At 39.3% G+C, this 24,035-nt stretch overlaps 1 protein-coding gene across 3 annotated transcripts in view; it reads right to left on the bottom strand.

Annotated features, from left to right (window-relative positions):
• The window catches only part of VTI1A (vesicle transport through interaction with t-SNAREs 1A), a 270,070-nt gene that overhangs the window by 2,398 nt on the left and 243,637 nt on the right, over positions 1 to 24,035 (bottom strand). For 2 of the 3 annotated variants that reach the window (XM_034062516.1, XM_034062514.1), the window contains exon 9: positions 1 to 1,023. This exon is cut by the window's left edge and continues 2,398 nt beyond it. Coding sequence is in view for 2 of the 3 variants with exons in the window: in XM_034062514.1 (XP_033918405.1) it covers positions 930 to 1,023 (94 nt within the window). In the remaining variant the exon portion in view is untranslated. The remainder of the gene's footprint in view (positions 1,024 to 24,035) is intronic. The other variant, XM_034062515.1, reaches the window with a different exon arrangement.

The following is a 24,035-nucleotide window of genomic DNA, read 5'->3' as shown; positions in this document are numbered from 1 at the left end:
CATCAGAATTGAATACACTGAAAATAACTCCAACATGCAGTCGCAACATAGGCCAATATTAAAAATCTTGATTTTCATTTAATGCATTATAATCATGTATTTGTTGCTGAGCTATTACTTTGGATCTCTTTTCAATCAGCAATGAACAGATAAGTATCTTTATAAATCTTCAGTAAAGGCCTAGTGTGTATGCTTATCAGTATGTATATCAATATTGGAAGATTAAAAAGAGATTCAATAGATGGGCTGTGGTCACAGCTATATTTTGGGTACGTGATGCATTATTATGTTCTTGATGAAAGTGGAGCTGTTTTGAAAAAGCAGAAAAGAAAGCCTATTAAAGAAAAAAAGTTAAATAGAGTGCTGGATCCACATTAGATATTAAACACCACCCTAAGGTTGCTCTCTTTTTAAAACTAACTACTGTTCTTAACCATGTTACATCTATTACAGTAATTCATGATCAGGAGTTACTCACAGGAGACAGGCTCACTTTCTACATCATTTGGTCTCTGCTTTACTTATATTCTATATCACAGAAGGTCAGATACTGCTTCATATTCATACACCCTGTGTAGCACAAGAAAAGTGCAAAGACCCTCTTCTCTAGCTTAACTTACAGGCTAATTGTCTGGGGTAGAATTCAACACACGGTAAGTCTTTTTAAACCAGAACAAGCCTTCACCCCAACAAATATCAAGCTTCCGAAAACACTCAGATAAAGACAAAATTGTAGGAAAAAATAATCAACGTCACATGCCACCAACTATGCCATCCATAATACAAAATATTTTACACCACTTGCACCTGAGTTGAAGAGTGGAAAAGAGAAGGAGACTCTGTCAGTGCAAGAGAATGATTCATGTGACCACTTTGTCTTAATTACTCAGAACAAGCAGTTTGTTGCTGTTTAGTGAAGAACAAAGATATCAGCGTCCCCTGACAGAAAGAAAAATAGCCATCATGGTGGTGAAGATGATGATGACTGCCAGAACCACGATCAAAATCCGGTTTTGGATGATCCTGAAAAATAGCAGAAGAGAGAGGAAAAAAAAAAGGTGAATAAAACCCGAAAATAAATCAAAATAGCAGAACATATATGTATATATATATAAATCATAAAAAGAATCACACAGACAAATTTCTTGGAGAAAAGGCAAACATTCCCACAAATTTAGGATTTTTTATACCATTCTGGGTATATTAATTGTTTTTCATTTCTTTCAAAATCCAGTGCTTCCAAGCATTTCTTTATGCAGCTATTAAATCCAACTTTTGCATTCAGGAAAGAATTAGACGTTTCTTAATTACTTGTATACATATTAGGATAACTGAAATACAGAATGCTACAATTTATTAACCTTTTAAGCACATATGAAATAATTAGTCTTCAGTCAATGCAGTCCAAGCAGGGTGGTTTGTAATAGTAAATACCATTGTATTTTTTAAAGCCGTTCTGAAATCTTCACAGCTTTTTTAATCTGAACAGAAACAGTTTATTAATTTTCAAGGGATTTTACTATTAAGGTACAAGATTTCAAGGAAACACATGTCAATGAGATACTTACTTGTACTAAAATACCAAGGGAAAAGTATAAAAGATAGTTTTGAAGAAAAGGATGATATAAAGAAGCAAGTGTCAAACTGTGAAGCTTATGTTGTAAAAGCATCGCCTGTCTCTGTAGCATACCTTTACTTATGGTAATAGGCAAATGTTACATTTTCTATGTAGCATAAAAAAAAGGAAATTAGTAATAATAAAAGGATGCCAGAAGTAGAAAGTCCTAATATTGTTCAAGCATTTGTTGGGAGAAATCCCTGCTTCTAAAATCACACACCACATCACTTCAGATTTTGCCTGAAATTAATAGGTCAATTAAAATGAATAAAAAATTCAACAAATGGTAGAATTTGAGGCGTTTTACGGGAGGATTTGGATTATGAGAATTCAGTTTGTTATTCCATTCTCACAGAGGAGGAATAATATTGTCACAGGCTTCATTAAATAGGAACTTTAGCAAAATGTATTTTTACATGAAGCATATCATTGGAATTGGAGATGTACAACAGAAAAACCCCAAAAACCAAATGCAACACAAGCACCCTAAGTTATATTTTTTCTTGTGCTTCTGCAAACCAAACCAAAGCAAAGCCTTCACCAACCAGACAATGGTAAGAAGAGGTAAAACTGTGTTTTGTGAAACATCAAACTAAGTACAAGGCTCCAACTTGAAGACAGGGAATGTAATGTGTTAAAATGAGCATATTTCACGCAGTGAAAGAGAGGAGAAACTCTAGAGAGCAGAGGGGAGTTTTCCTTGGTAAATGTTTTTCATTTGGATGCGGGTGGATATACATATAAATTATATTGGAAAGTGTAAAGAAAAATGCAGTTTTAACCAACTCCAGCTCTCTCCTTACTTACCCCCCACCTAAAGAAAAAGCAGTAAATGGATGGATGAAAACTGTCACATCAGACGGACACCCTCCCCTGTGACACTCTAAAAGGACTAGCTCTCTATCCTCCTGACAGGTTACAAAATGATCACATTTGCTGACACGTCTTCCGCAAAACTGCTTTAGTGTTTGTGTCCACTTTCCTAGCAGGAGATGAATGGGCTGCTTTGTCCTCATTTATCACTTAAAGCTGAACTAAGATCTGTCTCGTTTATTTTTCCCTTCCTCACTAGAAAGGCTCAACCACAGCATTAATTCTTTTGCGATGACAGCTAATTCAAACTTAACAGGCAATATTTACTCTGCCAAAAGGATGAGGAGGAGGGAGGGATGTTTCTCACTCCTTTTTCTCCCCTAAAAAAAAGAAGTGTAGCAGGCTAACAAAATAAAGCTAATTAAGGGCTTTTGGTTCTTGTTGGTTTGCACTTCAGTTTAACACCTGAACTTACAAGCTTCTCTTTTGTGGCGGGGTGTGACATTCTCTGCCAAACACCTGATAACAAACGATTTGCCCAGGCAAATGCATGAAAACCAGAATATATATTTACTCACTCACTCCCATCACTCCTGAAAAGACACTCAGCAAAATTGAAACTCAGCAGTGAAATAGATTAAAAGCATGAAAACTCTTAAAACATTCAGCCTTAAGTAATACACAGTGCAGCTGGCTTGACAACCATTTTATTTGTGGGATGTGGGCCCCAAGGCATCCATAATGCTAATTTACAAAGGATTAACTGTGAGTGAAACTCGCTTAATCTAACACATAGTTAGGCAAAGGCATACATAACACACTGAGTGTTTAAATCAGCTCCTCCTATCTCTGGCCCACTGGAAAAGCATTTCATCATCTGAGACTGAAAATTAGAGAAAAATTAAAAAAGCATTGAATCCTCCAAATACTTTATTTTTAGTACTCTGGCAGCACAATCTTGACCGCAAGATTATTTAAGCAGTGTCCCTAAAAATTCCTTGTGAGGAGCACATCGAGTGAGGCATGCTGCCACCTGTATCTGCTAATTGAAGGTTCACTTACGGTGCGAATCTAGGAAATACATATCAAAGTTCAATTTCCAGGAATCGGAATTAGTCTGCACAGTGCAGCAAAAGAATATCATATTAAAAGGAACAAATTAATCATGAAATAGGATGGATGTTATCAACACACTCCTACGCTGAAGCATTATATACTTTTAATATTCAAGCCCACAGTTAAAGATTAATTTTATGTCTTTAAAAAAAGAATAACATTGAGTTTTACTGTTTTACTTTCAAGTGAGCAAGCAGAATTAAAGTAACTGCAAATTGTAGAAGGATGAGGCTAGGAGGAGAATGACAGAGCTGTTTGGTAGCAGCAGGACAGTCTTGAGGGGGGCTTAGCAAGCGATGAGTGTTGAAGTCTGAGTCTGGGAGCTGCTGCTCAGACAGAACACAAGTTCTGGGTGTCAGCACATTTCAGATCTCAAAGTCAACAGCAAGGATGACCCTTCAGAGCAAAGAAAAAATCAAGAGGAAAGGGAACTTTGAGTGATCCAAGACAGTCAAACCAGCTCACAGTGGTAGAACAATGGTTGGCATTGGCAGGACCCATCTGTAGAGAAGCCTATAGTACTGTCACAGCCAGACACTGCCAGTGGGTATTGCTCTAGGCAAAGCATCAAGAAATTGAAGTGGGGGAGGGAGTGATAATACCAAAGGAGAAGAAAATGCGGCCTAACATTCACTACAAAAAACTCCCAAAGGCTAACATGCTCACAAGAAGCAGATGATAATCTTTTATCTCTATTACACCTTAAATTCAATGAAATATGGTGAATGAGGAAGCCCAGATTCTTCTTTGAAAATGCAAAGCATGTTTACAGGGTAAATAATTTAAGAAAGAATATATACTTGAAAGAAGACACCCATTGAAACATCCATGGCTAAAATGCCTGAAGGCAAAAACTTGTGCATTTGCATGCTGCATTTTATTAAGTTAGCACACTGTAGCTTTAAAAGAATGCATGGCCAAATTAAGAGGAATGTGTGACTGAAACATCAAGGATTCCTCAAGTTTACATTATGAATCATAGTGCTGTTGATATGAGATGAATTAACCATTTAGTCGATGCAGTGTAGGCACTGAACTCACACCAAGTTCTGCTGCAGCCCGGTGTGCTGGAGCTCATTAACAGCCAATGTCTACTGTTCCTTTCATACTTGAAACTCTAGGAGCACAAGGGCTCATTCTGCTTTGAGTTAGAAGAGATGAAAATCTGTGCTTTTAAACCAAGTTCCATCTAGTTGATCATGGACAGCAGCCCAAAACATTTGGGTGCAAAACCACACAGAAACAGTAACTAAAGCAGATGCGAGGGTAACGTTAACTGACGCGTTGGAAGAGCACGCTGGGCTAACAACACAGAAAGCTCATCCCGCTCCTGATGAGTTTTTTTCTGCTCTTCCCTTCTAAATGCCTGACCCTCTCTCCTGGCTTCTGGTTGCAGTGCCTAACCTCTGACCACTGGTGTGCTGGAGGCTCCCTCCAGCTAGTGCCAACTTAGTGAGATGAAGAATGACACTCTGCTTTTGGGGGTCACCGTATTGTTGCACACAGCGACCACTGCTTTGCAGAAGTCCCATATCCTGTACCGAACACTGATGTCCCTGGCGAATCAGTTTGCCCCACTTCCACCATGGGCAAAATTGTGCTGCCTTTCTACGTTTCAAAACCCAAAATGATTTGCTCTTCTCCATAGCTTCACTCACACATGCACACAATGGGTCTAACTCTGTGACATGTTTAGATCTGCTCCATATAAACACAAAGCAGTTCCCGAATAAGCTTTTGCAAACCTTACATTAAGGATGCCAACCGTGTTTAAACCTTTTTACAAAACTGCATTCATTAGCAGGGGAGTGCACGACATCTATATGGGTTCAGCCTGATGTCTTGCACATGTCTTAGTGCCTGATTGACCAGCATTGAATAATGATGCCTTGCCATTAAGCACTGATGGTACAATAACAATTGTCATGAAAATTAGCAATCTCGGTAACATGTTAACAAAATACAGGATATAAACGAACCAGTGCAGACTGTGGGTGCATAAAGAGTTTTGTGTCCTTTACTTGAAATAATGAAGACTACAAATAGAGCACTGCAAAAATTTCTTACAGAAGCTCAACTCTGACACTGATCCAAATTAAAAAAATACAGATGGCTTGGGGGATCAGTTAGCACACATTCATTACAACACAAGGCTTTATTCTTAAAGCAAGCATCTTGAAAAATAGTGTCCTCAAGAACACAGACTGATTGATGACGGAGCACTGTCCAACAGTGTTTCACTGCAATACATGTATTTAAGATTTACCTAGAGGTCATTCCTATCAGTTTACTAGGCAGAAAGGCTGGTTCTCTGTATACAAGGCTACATTTTAAATGGTCACTTTGAATACTTGGCTATTGCATTTTTGGGTGCCCCACTATTTGTGATGGGCACTAGTTGCTAACTTGCAGGAAAACAGGTGCATGCAGATCAGTGGTAAGCGATTTTTAAGTGCCCAATACTCATGTGTAAATCAGCAGATTCAAACAAACACAAAGTGTAGGTCTAGTCACTTAGGGAAATACATCCTGGGCAAAACTAAGTGTGAATTTAAACTAATATAGCTATACTCAGATACCTTCTGGACAGACACCATTATTACTTTATATAATGACATCCTTGTTACAATATACCAGGAGCTTTCAAAAGGGAGCACTAGACCCCACACAGGGGAATAAAATGTTATGATTGGTAAAGCAAAGCCTTAGATACATAATGATAAATCTCTAAGTTCAGGGTATCTGGGGGCTGTTCAAGTAACTATTCATCTTTCCCATCTTTAGGTTTAAGAATGCTTTTCTTAAATAAAAGCAACTGAAAAGGACCAGACAGGCTGTGGCAAAACATAAAGATGTGGCAACCTACTGAAATAAAAGAGTAAGAGAACCCTGCCTCGCAGAACTACAGCTGGTTGGAAGTATCTGACTTGAGACATTTTCCATCATTAACAACTGAAATTAGCAAACAAATGCCAGTGCAAATATCTGCACAAGTTGCATGCGACTCCTTGGCCTTCTTCTAGCTGACCTCAGGAAAAGTGAAGAATTTGGAGAATACTCAAGGTTTTTTTAACTCTCCCCCGCCCCAAACTCTGAAAATACATCCAAGTTCTTTGTGTTCTCATGCCAGAAGAACTGATTACATTGCAACTGACTTTGTATATTTAAAGGTGAAAAGGCTTTGGGGGGTGGTGGAGAGGGGATGGGAGTCCCCCCCGCTACTTCATGCCAAAAAGACCATGCTGCATGGGTTCCAACTCCAGTCTGGAGATAGGCCATTCCCAGCAGGAGCTTGTTTCATGTTCTCTGAATCCCTTCCCAAATGAGCCTCTTCTTCCCCTGGGGATGGGGGCATTAGCTTCTTATGTGTAAGAACTTGGGAAAAAAACATTAAAAATTGCTGAAAACTGAGCAGATAATGAAATTAAAGCCTCAGAAGTGGAAGAATGGAGACTAAAAAAATGATGGCATTTTTCTAGCTGACTAGCAGGGGTTTTGTGAAAGAGGGAGGCCATACAAGGTGCCTAAAGATATTGCTGATAGGGCTGGGAGCTGTGCAGCACTATGTCCTCTAGCTTTAGAGTTCAGTCTTAAGGACTAGAGCTGTCTACTTGTAATAACACGGATACCAATCTCTAGTTATAATATTACACTGAAACCACATCAATGTGTTTCCACCTGGGCCTTGAATGAAAAAAAATGAGTCATGTAATAACAGGTGCAGGGAGCTAGTCACACTATTCAGCTTTAAACATCTAAATTATATCTAGCTAATCTCTCTCAACTCCCTGTGTATATAAGCTAGAGTCCTGCTCTGAACTGCCTTCTCTTTTTCCTGGCCATATATGCATCCCAGGAGAACTAGTCATTTAAGTTAGCTGGCTAGGTTAGGTGCCTATAGATTAAGGTAAAATCATACAGGAAATATGTCTTCATGCCGTAAAGTGTCTGTAATCTTTAATCAGAAATATTGAGATGAATATTGAGAAATATGAGAGATGAAACTCACCAGTGAAGCAGAAGATATTCATCATTACATTAGCTAGTAAATACCTTAATTCATCATTCCCCTTTAATGGAACCCATATTTGCACATAAAATTATGAACAGAACCAAATATACTTCTTTCACAGTTTTTCTGGAGGAGTGAGAGATAGGAGAGACATCCCTCTCTGGGATGAATGCCTCCTGTAACGTAGTGGGCTTCCTTGGCTCAAGGAACTATGTTTTTTTACCTGTCTGTCTCATCTTCTGACAATCTTACTATTAAGTTTAAAATTTAAAATTATTTTTATGATATCTGTTAATTAAAATACCTATTGATGTATCTAATACATAACTGAAATCTTGCAATGCATTCCACATATAACAAAAGCATATGAGCAGCATTGGAGTATAGTGTTATTTGGTAGCCATCAGGATTATTATAGCTCGCAGGGGTCCTGTCTCAAGCAGATGGCTGTCTCAGGAGGTACAAATAGTACCCAGGTGGCCACTGGAGTATAGGGACAATGAGGGGGGAACTGAGTGGCCTAGGACAGACAAATATCTATGGGAACGATTGGAAGACAAGTGTATGCAGACTTTAGCATGTAAACTATGAGAATAGGGAAATCCTGAAAAGGGACCTCATGGACATAGGACGTAAGATAAAGAGACAAAAGGGAAGGGCTCTGTGCATCTCCTACTAGCTCAGATTTTATTAATTGCTTATTTTTAAAACACATGGGAAGGCATTTCTGAAGGATAAAATGTATTACTTTTCTGATGAGAGACCCTGACAGGAAACATTTCTCTGCACAGTTGTGATGCAACTTCAGCTTTCTCCTGTCTCCATGTCCACTCTTTCCATGGAGGGAACCAATTAGGTTATTACTGTCATTAGGAAGAACAGCGGGTGGCTTCCGGGGCTACAGAAACTCACCAACCATAACTGGAGGAGGATTAATTCATTTCATGCAAAGCAGAGGCAACACCAGATCTCTTTGGCAAGTCTAAATGAAGATCACATGTGCAGTGGCAACTGCAAGTGGAAGTATTCAAGGTTGTATTAATCTCCAGCCAGCCTTTCTCAGGGTACTGAAGTATCAAGAAGAACAAATCACACATTTAGTCACCTGAGCATGACTAAGAACCATAGGCCTTAGCAAACATTACGAGCGCTTTAGAAAGAGCTTCGAGGGAGGGTGGATATCCCAGCTGTCAGTGTAATGGCATTCTTTAGCACATCAGTTGCACTCAGCCCTGGTCCCCAAACAGTTAATAGGAAAAAAAAAAGCCCCAACTCCAACCTCCTTGTCAGCACTCAAATCTAAAGCAATTATTTCTCCAGCAGAAGAAATGTATGCAAGCTATAAAATGACAAGAACATACATGATTGCACATTGGCTTTTATGATATATATAGTTAACTTTACATTCTGTGCAATTTAAAGACAACAAAAATGGCTAAAGTCTTCATTTTATCAACTTGCATAATTATTAGAACCAACTAAAATATATATCTTAAACAGGTCAAAGAAAGTAACATCTTTTGTCCAGCCTCACTTTAATGAATGACTTATCGATAGCTATTAGGTATGATGAAGTTGGAGACTGGACACAAATACCTTGCTTGTGTTATTTTCTCCTTATCATTCCATATTTGACTGGGCGTCTTTTTGTATGGCAAGTTTTCTACAATTGTCTTAACAATCTTGACCTCTTTTGTAAAAACCCGAAGGCATCTGCAGCAATTGTTCCTGAAGATGTGCTATCCAAAATGTTACCATTTCATGGCACTTCTTGAATGATAGAATAGATATATATTTTTTTTTATATATTCCTTTTTTTTTCCTCAAATGCTATAAAAGAAAGGAAAACAATCATGGCTAAGGCCATTTGTGAGATGGCATTAAAAGAGCCTACTCTGAGACAGATAAAAATAATGAGAATCTTTCTGTCAAGAAGGATTTAGAAAATATCACTAGCATTATTAAAATTTAATTTTTTACTGTGCTTTTTGGTTCCCCCTTTTCCAGTGATAATGAGCAGGACTGCACACCTCCACAATGCTAGCACTTGTTTTGAGCAATAAATTTAGCCTTCCAGTCTGAAGACATTTCAGACAACAATTTTGACTGCTATAGGCTTATTTTTCAACCTTCTCTGTGCTTTGAGTCTTCCGATAAAAACCAGTTCATAAGCTAATTTTCCACAAGGCCAGTGGAACAAATAAAAATCAATTTTTGACCAACTGGTTCAGAGAAAACCTGGGAACAGTGAAGACAGAACAGTGAAAACTAAAAAGAATCGATGTATTCACAAATGGTTTACCTGATCGAGAACTATCAAATTAGTTGACAGGAGATACTTGCCACTATTATTTTCTTTTCAGCATGTTACAGTATTTCTATTACGGGAGCAGAAATGCCTCTACTTTGTTATGACCTCAGATACCTTGGTTTAATAACCACATCGAGCCTCCATGCATTCTGTAAAACTACAGGGCACAGAGTCAAAGTGCAAGAGCACTTGAAGATCCAGCAACCATAGGGACCAGCAAGCCCAGCCTGGCTTAGGGTGGGTGTAAGTCTTCATGATCTCATGGAAGGAGGGAAGATTCCTCTTTCAGTGAGCACAGGGAGACATTCATGACCTCAGGCCAACCTTGTCAAGAGGAATTCAGTCCATCAAGAGAGGAAAAAAATTGTAAAACACTGCCCAGACTTCCCTCCCCATCAAAACCCCCAAATGCTCAGGAGCATGCTGAGCACTAAGCAGTTTAATATCTCTTGGAGAGCAGAATACACATTTCTCCAAAAATGGAAATCCCATTTGTAGACTTCAAAACTATCAAATCTCAAGGTATGACTTGGAGCACTGGCTTTAATATTGTGGCCTCATCCATTTCATCATCTTCTCCACTAACTACTGGGCACTGGTTTTTAAACCGCGAGGCAGAGAAGGGATTGGATAGGTGCTTATGCCTGTCTGTCTGCAGCCAGAAAAATATGTCTGGAAAATTGATTGAAGAACAGAATCTGCTTTTTAATACAAATTAACCATCGCTCCCGTGGAAATAAAACAAATTTATAATTAACAAGCTTAAATATTAAAGAAGCTATTTTTAAGTAGCTGTAATCTTCACCCTAGTATGTAGCATTTTATACACTCCTTCATTTTTATGAGTTGGCATTAAAATGTGACTCATTTTAACAGAAAAAAAAAGGATTAAGTATGTTACTCTGAAGTGAAGTTGCCTATTACCTATTTAAAAATATTATAATGCACCATGGAGACATCATTTCTAGGGCCAAACAAAACATTACTCAATGAAGAAATAGCATGAATTATAAAATACTCAGCTAAGGAAGGGTATTTGGAGTTAAGCAGTTTCATCGCCAATAAACAGCATCATAGTAAATAGTGTGCATGTAGAAAAAAAGTATACTTGTCCTTCACTATTTGAGATGTAACACCTTAGTATGAGAAACTAACAAAGATACTGCTTGTCCACAAAGTATATACAGAGAGAAACTAAAACCCACCACACAGTTTAATTCTGAATCTCTTACCACTGATGCTAATTTCCTTATGATATCTGCCTGATTTAGAACTAATCTTCTGTAAATTAACTCCTAATGCTGTCTGAAATAATCCTCTTAATGCTGGTCTGTCTTGAGTACTTTATATCAAATACCATGAAATACACAGCCATACACAAGGCATATAGCATTTGTAGTGCTGTTGGCTGCTCTCAAATATTTGTTGTGCCATGAAGATGCGAGCATGGTGCAGAGCCGCATGGCCCTGGGGGCAGCTTTGGGACAGCACAGGGTCATGATGCTCTGGTTGTCCTCTTCCAAGGGGACAGCACACCAGGCCACCAGGGAGAAGAGAGGCCCTTCTCCTAACAAAATGGTGTAGGGAGGGGAGGTGCAGCTCTAGCTCCAAACCTCCCACATCCAGCAGCACATGATAATGAGAAAAAGTAAACCGCTCAGGCTTTGAGATTTCCGGATGACAAGATCTGTGTTAAACAGCACTAATTATCAGCTGGAAGCCTAATCTGATAACTGGTTTGAAAAGACAGAGACAGACAATTTTGTTTCTTCAGACGGGGAAGCTATTTTAAAGGGTGTTGCTTCAGCATGGGCCAGCTTAATTATTATTGTCAGTGTGCTAACTGTATTCAAAAAGATATTTTTTCCACTAAATCCACCAGAACAATTTTCTCCCCCAACATTAATTTAATGATACAGCCGAAACCCTAATTGATATTGGTGAGCAATGCAATTCCAACATATTATTTTCTCGGTTTTTGGAACATAAATGGCAGGCACAACTTGGACTGAATGGACCTCTTTATGTTTTAACAGGCGGTTTATTGGCCCAGACTCTAACGTATAACAAGCACAATTGCAAAAGCAATACATTTTTAATTGAAAAATTCATGTATTTTTACTACGAAAGTGACTCAAACAGCAAGTAACTTTGTCAGGTAAAGGGCTTTTAAACCAATTGTTTTATATGGAATGTTGTTTAGCAATTATATTCTCACCATAGCAAGCACTTATAGAAGGCTATTAAAAGAAAAAATATGTATTGTTTAAACCATACTTTATTGGAGCTTGCTTTCTTTTTACTACATTAAAGAACAGATAAAGCACAGTGATCAGTGAGCCGTATGTGTCCAACAGCCCTTCAAGAGCCTTGTGGAAATGTATAAAACAAGCAGTGATACAATCCTTTGCCAAACACCGTCATAAATTTTTTATTTGGCAGCTAACATTCTCACTAGTTTTCTTGGCAGCAATTGGGACCTTTAGCAAGAAAGGTGCAGGAGAAAAATACCTTGTTTAGAGATGTTTTCAACACTTTCTGGGATTTTTCAGAACTTCTGCCTGCAGCACATTTTACAACCACAGTCTCCAGTCACCTGATGAGTAGGTGGTGGTTTTAAACTTTTTTTGGTCTAATATAGACAGCCTACTACCTCCCTCTGGCCTTCAGCCTAGGATGTGAGAGCGCGGAGGGGGGCTGCATGTGTTCCACTGAGATACAAGTGGTTGCTCTTCTCTGTCTAGACAAAAAAAACCTTGAAAACAGTATCAGAATGTACCTTTCATGGCTCCCGATACTATCTGTATCTTATTCCCGGATGACAGAGATAAATGAAAGGCAAACATGGGCTGATTGCTTTTGCATTCTTTTTTTTGGGGAGATCTCTGCAGAAAAGCTGGTCACAGGTGCAGCTACCCTGCTCAGCCTGAGAAACAGAATAGTGAAATACATTTCTGTATCCAGACCCGCTCTTGCAGGGTTTGTTTTGTTTTGCTTTTAAAAAGAAAGGATATACTGAACTTGGCATCTGATGCACAGCCTTCCTCCGTGCACCCGGATATGTTGGTGCATCGTATGTGTGAAAATATGGCTCCAGCAATACTGTGGTTTGGGCTATACAGGGCAGAATTACATAGTGAGCTCCCACCAAGGCACTTCTGGAGCAGATGTTTTGTGTTTTGGCATTTCATTGCTTCAGAATATAAATAAGAACCTATTTTACATCTCAGCAACTTCCTCCAAAACTTTCACAACAATAAGTCCTTCGCATGGACATAAAGGAAACAGATTGTCTTAAACAGATGTAGACCAGGAAAAACACTTTTTCATATTTGCCTCAAATTAGGAAGGTTGGAATTTAGGTTTAGACAGCATAAATTGCTTTAAACACAGGCTTAATTAAGGAAATGATGTTACACTTATGAACACAAACTAATAGGCTTCCCCACGGCTTGTGTTCCAATTTTGCCTCTTGTGTTTACCAGGGGCATCATCCCCCCCAGGAACTTTACAGAGCACACACAGACATCTAGTGGTAGGTGAATACACTGCAAGCCTGTCACTGCATCTGGCACAGCAAGACTGGGGACACTGAAATTATGCCAGGTATCTATCTCTGTTACAGCCATATGGATGGGCAATCAAACCGGGAGAGAACTGCTCTCCTTGATGCCATCGCAGGTAATCAAGTTGCTTTCTTGGCAACTCTGGCTCCCCAGATTTCCCTAGTCATTGTCTCTTTTCAGTTCAGAGCTTGTTTTGCCTTTCTTTTCATTACCTTGAAATTTCTCTCTCCTTGTTACCATCTAATTCTACTTAGAAACTGAGGAGCTTAATTATGTAATGTTGTTGGAAAGGTTCTCTGAGCGCTGCTGCACGCGAGGAAGTCTCCTGTAAAGGGAGCATTGCGATTTTACAGACACCAAAATACGCACACAATGAAAAAGAACACAGTCAATAATAAATTTAAATTATTGCTGGAGGAACCTGACTTGCTCTACAGCCCGCATCAATGGAAAGATGCCTGAAACTTCAGTGAGGTTTGAGTCCCACATCTGCAAAGGAGATCAAGAGCCGCAGTTCTGCATAGCGCAGTAAGAACTTGGTGCCCTGATTCTGCTCTGTTACACCATTTTAAATCAAGCGGTGCTCAGTGGTGTCATAACCCTGTGCATCTGTGTCAGACCCTGTGTTGCAAAGGCAGACTTGATGCCAAGAATGCAAAACAGATGTTGCTTTCCTAATGTTTTGTTGTTGTCATTTAAGTTGTTTTTGTGGGGTTCTGTTTTCACGTTGGTGAGTGAAACAGCCCGACAGGACTTTGCAGAAGGCAGACTGGAGGAATGCTTCTGCACCTTCCTTTTTATTTTGTGTGCATGTGTGAATATGCATAGACTTTGAGTAACAACTGGGAAAAATCTTTCTGTTTTAAGCTTCATTTGAGCTATGCTCTGTTCCCTTGGGGCAAAGTGAAAGGTAGCTATTTGCGGATGGGAAAAAGGGCTTTTGTGAACAGCAAAACTGCATCACCAAACAGCTTAAGAAAATGATTTTTTGAAGTTATTTTTTTACTACTATTTTAAGAGGAAACAGGGATAAATATATCTTTTTTTTTTTGCATGTTGGCTCATTAGCAAATTTAGCAATAAACACTTTGTAATTAAGTCCACTAGTTTACTGCTGTCCAGAAGTTTCTTAATACTCTTTCCACAGAAGGTTTTGGAAAACGTAGAACTAAGAAACAGTGAAGGCAAATCCCAACAGCTTGCTCAAGAAAACCTAGCCGAGGCTTAAACTTACTTCTGAACACTGAAACTTGAGATGCCATATCAAATAAGCAGCTCTTTTTCCCTGAAGAGGAGAAACTGGGTGTAGCTAACCTAGTGCATAATAGGTTTATTCTCATTCACAAAACAGGAATCACTTTATGGCCCCAAAGTAAAACTAGCACAGAAATATACTGGCAGATTTGCTGCAGATGTGTGTTGTGACACGTATGCAGGGAATCTGCTATTAATCACATGCTAAGATTTTAATATTATGTAGGGTAATGCAGGCAATCATTATGGGGAAGGTTCTGGATTCATAAAAGCCTAACCCACAAATGGGTCTTTTAAATTTAATCCATTTGAGTTCACTCTCACACTGCACCACTTGAATTCCATGATTCACAGCCCCCCTCCTTGCTCCCCATTACATACATTTCTTTCAATATCTATTGTGACTTCCCCCATTACATATGTTTATTTCAATATCTATTATGTATTTCTTTTTGTGTTTGTGCTCCGCTCCTTTTCCTCTGACACATGACAGTTGTTGTGGAAAGTGCAGCTTTTCAATTCTCCCGTTTACTGGACTATGACAGGAATGTTCTTGTTAGAGGGGCCTGTTTGCAAGACCCCTGGACACATACCCAGCACAGGAAACAGTCTGGCTCAAATGCTGGAAAAGCAATCCTTCACCTGAATCCTTCAGAATCTGTGTCCAAACACAACTAGAACCTATGTATCTGTACCCGGGCTAAGATTACTATGGACAATTATACCGTGGAAATGCATTATTCTGACAAAGCAATCAATCACGTTATTTCTCACAATTTCAGTTCACCCCTAAAATTTTCCTTACCTCCAAAGCCAGCTGGATATTATATTACCAAAGCTGTTGAAAGGGTGTAACACTAACCATGAAGCCAAAGGCCACTAAAACTATGCAATGCATAAATTTTTATTGTTTGCTCAGCATTGAAATCTCATTAGGGCTCATAACTCATCGGCGCACTGCAAACATTTGCATCTGCTGATCATGAGAACTTAGATGGAATGCACACCTTTGGCTAATTTACTTGTTATGTTTTTAGATGAGACCATTTGTGTTGCTATTTTCTTTTTTTTTTATGCAGTTGTGAGTTAAATGTCCACTTTTTAAACTAAATACGTTAAAAACTTTCATTTGCAGTTTCTCAAGGTTGTTCTGTTGCTGGCAATGTTCATGATCATCACTTTACAAAAGCTTCACTTGACTTAGTATTCAGGTTAATCATTGTTTGAAAACTGTGCCCCATAGAGCATTTCACTTCATTCATCCTCTCTGCTTTATGCAGTCACATTTTAATTACATTAAAATTTGTCCTCCAATTAGCTTTCATTAAAGTTTATAGATTACAGCAAAAATCTCCCTTGAGTTGTGCTTCAAAACTGTGCCTAAAGTTTAAAATGAAATAACTGTGCAAATGAAGTGATTATGAAGATTATTACTATGCAAAAAAACATCAGTCGCTTCTTGGTTTACTTAAACGTTTAACTCTGTAATTTATTTTGCTGACTTCAATGCTTCTGTGTTCTCCAGAGTAGTCATCATAATAATACCTTACAGTTACGGGATACCTTTCATTCCTAAGGATCCTTAGGGGCCTGATTCTGCAGTCTTTATGCACACCAGTAGTCCTGTTTTGGAAGTCCCTGAAACTATTTGAGCAAGTGCTACTCACTGTATGTGAACCAGAACCCAACTACAGGTCAAATCTTGCTTTCAGATACACACATAGCATTACTGTTGATTCATGGAGGTCAGAATGCAAACCAGATATGAACATTATGCAAAAAGTCCTTTCATCCACGTCTGTGTGAGATGTGGCAGCTGTTTAATGGTGCATGGTTACAAACTCACCTCTTTAAATGAGGGTGTGAAGACAGATAGTCCTCCCCTACCCAGTTAAAACTACAGAGAAAACTGAGAATGTAATTATCCAAAGAGGAAACAACTCAGTAGGACACTGGGGTTGGGGCGGCATCTCTCCTGTCACTCAAGTCTTCAGATGTGATGCTGCCAAGTTGGATGCCCAGTTGCTAATGCCTTCTGTACATGCTAATTTACTATGTGCTGAAGGCAGCATAAAGTTTACAGTTTGCCAGGCAGATCCTACAACCACAGAGGATATTTGCTCTGGAGCAATCTCTTGGTGGAACACATGGGATTCCGTGTTGGAGCAGAGCTCCTCAGAAATGGATCTGCTTGCAGGAAATTCTCTTCCAATAGCAAGAGCTATAAATATATACACATAATTAATAATAAAAAAAGATATATGCAGCCAACATCTTAAAACTAAAAATAGAGATGCTTGGGTTACAAAACTAGGGACCTGTCTTTGCTCTAGCAACATATTCCTGATAGCAACATATTCCTGAAAACAAATACTTCACTACAAATGCAATATAGTTTATGAACGTGAGAGAACAATTCCAGCAAAATGCAGGACTGCAAAAGGCAGCCTTTCCTATTTTTCATGCACTAATTTCTTGATCAATCACTAGTAAATCTGCACACCATTGAAGTAAATACCAGTATTCCCACTTAGCAGAGAACAAAACTAAAGTTCAAGGGTGTCAAAGGCTAGAGGGCAGTTTATAGTTTCAATGTTCTGACTCCAAGCCCTGTACTCAAGCCAAGGCCATGTTTCCAAGATGCAAAGCATCCAGCAGCAATACTAATTTTAGGAGTCATGCTCAGGTCTATCCCTTCCTCCCCCTACTCCCACCTCCTATTGGTGTTCATTTCTGCCATCATGTTGCAGCATGCCAACCTCAGTTGTGCTGATTCAACAGCTTGTGGTCCATGTGATGAATCAGATCAAGCAACTGACCCAGGATAAAAAAAGAAAAAGAAAAGTGTGGGAGAAGAGAGCTGTTTTGCACTGGATCAGTTCAATTTCAAGGCATTGACTGGAGAACAGAAGTGCCCATGAAAACGAGAGAGCAGCTGGATGCAGCATACAGGCAGGAGTAGCTCTGGGAGCAGAAGATCCTGTTGTTGATGGTGTTGTACCACAGAACCAAACCACTCTGAAATAATTCCATCTTCATGTTTTAATTCTATAACTCTCCTTCCTTTTCCCTTCGTTTGCCTGTTTACTCTGGGGAAGAGCGTAACTACTCTGTCCTACCTTTGCACAACAAATTTGCACAAGGCAATTCAGAACCTGGAAGTATTTCACTTTCTGCAATTAAGATCTGTAACACCAAGTTCACCTTCTCAATTACACTGACTACATTGCAGAAATACTACTCCATTTCCTCAGTAGAATTGTCATGTTTCATGAAATACAGACAAACTAGTCATGCTTTATGTCAAGAGTGCATTTACAAATAGTTTATAAAGGATTTAGACGATTAAACATATATTGAGACAGTTAATCAAATTTAAGAGGCTATTTTAGAGTTCTACAGATCAAGCAGTTATTTATAATCCTTGTTATTGCTTTCTACCTTATATCCACCCCTAATGTACACCATCATAATACTCTGCTAACTCTTTATGAATGACTTGTGTTAGCAAAATAAAATGAAAAAAGCCCAAATCCTGTCATAAGGAGTAGGTTAGAGAATTAGGATATTGAGATTCCTAGACTAAATTAATCAGATCCAAGAATTAGATCTTTGGAAGTAGTTAGACAGTCCATGTCATGATTTAGATACTTCAAGGCCCATATAAAACTCAGCCTTCATCACTCTGCACATGAGACTTAGGCAATTTTATAAAGTTGGCCAAGTGTCATGTGCAAAGGCACAAATGATGAAGTAACTGCAACAGCTGAGGAACACATCTTTTCTTCAACAAAAAACATCAGCATCATGACAGGATGCTTAAAGCTTTAGTGCTTCATGCTGGTTGTGGAAAAAAAAGCCCAACAATGGAAGCCTTAAGGAATGCTAAATATAACTGGTATTCTTACAAAATACAGTCTGCTCAGTTAGAATGGAATGAGAAAATATTTCTTGTGATTTTGTTCAGTAATTTCAAGCAGCGTCTTCTCTTTTTAATAGATTTAACTTGGTACTGGACATACAGAACATTTTCAATGAAGCAATAAACATACATCAACTTTTTATTGCACTGTGATTTATAAAGTTTAAAAAAAGCAATCTATTCTGGAACTATAGTGCATTTGGTGCTATTTTTGCCTAGGAATGGAAACTCGAACTGGAAATAGAGTCATTCATTCACACTTACAGGATGACATCCCGTTGACAGGCATGCAAACTTGGAAAGGTGCTACCCAGTCACTCTTAAAATACTATACTGTATTTTTTTCCCTCCTAAGCTTCATTTAAGTAAATGTTAAAGAGAGATCAGGACTTTGTTAAGGCTAAGGGTTCATCATTTGCAAGAGATCATCTTTCAGAAGTACAAAGACAGAAAAGTCAAGACACTAACTACTAAATAAACTATTTTCACAACAGAAGAGGCACCTTCAAGCCCCTCTACACCAAGATACTGTGCTGCTGGAGTCCTACTCATTCAGATTTTGATTTGAAAGAGTATTTCCTTGATATGATCAGAAAGGCCATCAGTCCTTCCTGCCAGGTAGTTGGTTATTTGCACAGTTTTGTTTGTTTGTTTTTCAATTCAGGGAGAATGAAAATCATACAAAGGTGTGAAAATACAGTTGAGATAGATATATTCACAGATTCTAATATAGCTGGAATGCTGTTGGTGCTAACGAGCCCTGAGCAAGTGATCCGTGGCTGGCATGTTCTGCCAAACAAGCTACATCTACAGAAGAACCAAAAGTAAAACAAGCAACTTTAAACCTTATGAATTTGTGAGCCTGGGCCTAAGGCTTATAGCTGTACTTGTGCCCACAAGCTTGCTTCCAAAAGGCACCCAAAACTGGAATGACCTTTATAACAGGAAGGAAAGAAGAAAAGATTCCATGTGAGATCCAGCATTTCAAAATGGTAGAAAGAGCATGTGGCCATAGAGGGGTCCCGTGTGTGTCACAGTCCTACAATTGGACCTTGTGAGACTTCAGCTTTATCATATCTGAATCAAAATGTCAGGACTTTAAAATCCACACCCTTTAAAATCATACCCTCTGAAACTGAGGTACATAAACCTCTCGGCTTTGCTTTCTGTTGGGATTCTCCAGCCTGTGCATGCCTTTGCAGTGCCAATCAAGATGTGCTTTCCTTTCTTTCTTGCAGGGAAAACCTCAGCTAGCCCCAAATTTTAATGACTTTAAATGCTGTGCTCTGTAACTCCTTTTGCACCAGCTTTGTTTTTTCCTGCTGGTTCCAAAACCCCCTTTGACCTGCTCCTAAGAACACCATTTCTATTTCTGTCATCCCAAATTAACAAATGAATGAGAAGAGGGGAGACTCTCCTGTCTCTCCAAACCTTCACCCTCCAAGTCCCCCTGCCTCATTGCAACCCTGGTGCCCTAAAATAAAGAGATCATTAATGGGCTGATTCTTCAATGGGACATCAGCACTTGCCTAAACAAGATTCTGAATCATGGGCTAAATGGTGGTGGGCAAGAGCAACTATTTACTTTGCACAGTCTCTTAGGATAGAATGGATTTATAGCCATCAATTTTAAACAACACTACTATTGTCTCTTCACATTTTGCCTGCCTCCATTATTCATTTACATTGATTTTGACTGATGAAGACACTTTGAAAAAGGAGGGGAGAAAGGAAGAGGGGAGAGGAATATTTTGACTGTTTGGTCTCCAATTTCTGTAAATCTACAGTTTATACTGCAAGAGTATTACTCAAAAGAAATGTCAACTTTCACATTTTGGGAATGGTTTTTCTTTGTACCAGTCTTTCTTCTTTTTGAAAGACTGGATGTAGGGTGCAAGCAAGTGTTTCTGATACATATCTAATCATTACAGAAGCTGCACATCACACTGAAATCAGCCACGAAAATCAGCGTTGGTCTTTCTAATGAAAAAGTGTTAAGACCTGTGCAAAACCTCTTTTACATATTTACTTCCTAAGCCATGGCTAATTAAGTTTTAGGCTGGTTTGATATATCAAAAATTGCTCGGATCACAGAATTGAACCCAAGCAGAATAGCCATAATTTCTTCACTCAAAGTGAAAGCATCTGCCAGAAAGCTCCTCTTCTGACTGTATGGAAGTCATAAAGAAAAGGCCCAGCTTTAGCTTGTTTGCTTCCAAATATATGGTATTTACTAACCTCTCATTAAAACATCCTGACAGAATACAGATTACGAACCATCCGATACATTTCTTTCCTTGGGAGGCTTACGTCTGAGGCCTGGGGGTAAAGAGATTCCGGAGAGTCGTTTAAATTCAGTTCACTCCTCTCAAAGTTTTAAATGAGCTTCTGAGCAAGCACTTACAAACTTGCCAAGCTCTCTGCTTACTTAGGGAAAAAAAAAAGAAAGAAAGGAAAAGACAGACACATTCACCACATGTTTGCATCTCTCCTGCTCGGAGATCTGCCCCCGCACATGCTGACTGCAGTGTTGAACTGACTGCCCGTAGCCAAGGGAAGCCCAGTACCCTTCTGAATATTTGGCTGCAGGATTTCCTTTCTAGTTCCACCCCTTTCTGAGCTTTAAATAGTGTGAGTTATAATACAGCATGAGAAGCAGTGAAAAAACCAGGACAGACAAATTGTTAATAAACTATCATTAGATGTTAGAGTCACCACCACATTCAAGAATCAACCCTTCTACTGCAATTTTTGTGTCTAAAAGGTTGGTGTTTTAAAATGACTGCAGACTCCGGAACCGAGCTTTGCTCTTTCCCTATTATCTTTGAAAATGTGGGGTTATAAACTTTATTTGTAAAAAGGAAAACTTGACTTCCAAGAAATAATAGGTGAAGGGAGGAAGAGTCTGTGGAACTGCGGAATGCACAAAAGCCTGCTGCTTGACCACTTGGTTCCTTTTACAAAGCATAATTACATCTGCCTTTCCTTAATATTACATGGTTCTTATTATTACTTTCTGTACCATCTTTCATGTTTCAAGGGAGTAGGCTGCTACTAACTGGTGTGAGGAAGAAACTCATTCTAATTACTCAGTATTTCTGCAGAGGCTGCAATGGCCACTCCTGGAGATGGATAAAGAATATGTGCAAACCCCAACATTTCTAGCTCTTAAACTTCCATCTTCCCAATTCCGACTTCTCAAAATTATCTGCTCTTAATACAACGCGAGTTGTCAAAGGCTGTCAAATAAACGATAAACTCTCAGGAAATAAACATCTCTCCTCTAGTAGGTTTGTATATATTGCTGCAAAAGAGAAGAATTCTAAAAGTAAATAAACACATGGGAGGATTAGAGAAGCAATAAACAAAAGCATTTCCTCATTTTGAATTGAAGAAAATAGGAGCCTCTTTCCAGCCACTGCCAGGAAATATTACTGCACAGAGGTGAAGTTTGTGCTAGCTAAAATATTATTTAAAGCTAAGGCATCTGGACATGCATTCACACATACACGCACCCATGGACACACACACACACACACCACATATATCCCCATTCAAACTAAATCAGGTTTCTACCATGCCATTATGGATTGATGGGCAGAGGATTTTAATACTAGTTTGGAACAACACAGGCACAGGGCTCCTTGTTTCAAGATGATCAAACTAATGCTGAAACGTTTTAGTTCTAATGAAGGAGTTTACTGGGTTCTTAATCCCTGCACCCCACCTCACTTCTCCCGCAGTCCCGCTGAAAGCTTTAAAACAGTCCCCAGCACTAACATGGTACAGAGCCTGTTGAACATGCTGATCTGCTCATGATTACTCTTTGCCACTGTAAAACAATCTAACTCCTCAAGTGAATGGAGTCTGTAGCAACAATGGTGTTATTGACTTGTTGCTCCAGCTCTATTTAGTTATTACCCTCGAGGCCACAATCAATAGACTTTGCACCAAGTCAGCCTAATAAATCCCAGGCTTTCACTGGAGCTTTGCCAGGAACTGCTAGAAAATCTATGGCAGTCAAACACTTAGAGTATGAATAACATAGAAAGCTGTACTGACAGCTGTATAAATTAATTAACAAGGAATGTTCTTATTCTTTTAAGAAGATCATAATGCACGTTTACCATGATTTAAGGAGTCACAGGTAGAGCAACAGAAAAATTACCTCTGTGCTTTCATTTAAAATAAGAATCAAATATGATTAAAACCCAAACAGCTTCAGACTACTTTTTCCTCCCTTTGATTATTGGATGTGCAAAAATCTGCATTCACATTATTGCTGTGGCTGCTTAATTATTCCAAGTTAGATTTAAAAGGTAACCTAGCCCAGCAATGACTGACCACTTAGTGTGAACGGTGCAGGCATTTTAACTTGATAAATGTTGATCGTTGTGTGCTTGTGTTACCATATCCTGCATCTGCAAGGGGGATTTAAAATTGCATTTGTAATGCAGTGATTAAAACAGGAACAAAAGGAAGGGGGGAAACAGTTGTTCAAGAAGTAAGAGGTTGGTCACTAGTGAATTCCAGGTTCTTTCAGTTCCTCCTGTAATAAGCAAATATTGTGCAGACTCAGCTGCGAGGCGCCTGATCGCAGTGTCCGGAGACACGCTGAACCTACTGTAGTAAAAGCTTGGTGCCAGCCCTGGAACAAAAGAATCTCATTTTTGCACATTGAAAACAAATGCAACAGATCAATAGGTTCTTACAACTGATTTGTTGCCCCACTGGTACTTTCTGGGAGCATTCAGCTTTCCTAATGAGGGTCACAGCTCTGATGGGAAGCAACAGGCAGGCTCAAGCAGCGCTCGACAGTCACTGCACAGTGATGGCTTGTGGTGGTGGACCCAGTCTTTGGAAAGAGAGAGTGAGACTGAGTCATAACTGAGTCATGGCAGCCTTTGCATGCTAGGCAAAGGAAGCTTGGACAAGGAAGAACTAAGCTGTGCAGTTAGAATGGGAAAGATGAGAGTCATCTCCATGGCAAAACCAATCTTGTGTAAGGTAGGGAAAGTCAGACCTGAGTGGAGATTTCCATCTCTGCTCTGCCCACCCAGAGCTGAAGTTACTGCTTGCTCTTGGGTGGGTGCACCCTCACACTAGAGTCACTAGAGTCACTAGACCACCCAGAAGAGTTGTTTAACCCATCCCTCTCCTGGTGATGGGTTTGTGAGAGGCCCACAGCAGCAACCAAACCTGCCCCATCTAAGGAGGGGGCGAGAAGCAGATGAGGGCACAGATACTTTCAGGTGGAAAACAAGGCATTTTTCACCACCATGCTTTGTGAGCATGCTCTCGCCCTGAGGATGGACACCACCACCTCCTGCAGCTGGTTGTCACAGTCATTTCAAACAATTGGATTTTGAGTGGTCATTTTGGTACTGCTCATTACCAGCAAAGACAGAGATGAAATCCATTTC

This window comes from Melopsittacus undulatus, chromosome 4, assembly GCF_012275295.1.
Source record: "Melopsittacus undulatus isolate bMelUnd1 chromosome 4, bMelUnd1.mat.Z, whole genome shotgun sequence".
Classification (NCBI taxonomy): domain Eukaryota; kingdom Metazoa; phylum Chordata; class Aves; order Psittaciformes; family Psittaculidae; genus Melopsittacus; species Melopsittacus undulatus.
This window is presented reverse-complemented; position numbering and strand designations above follow the sequence as displayed.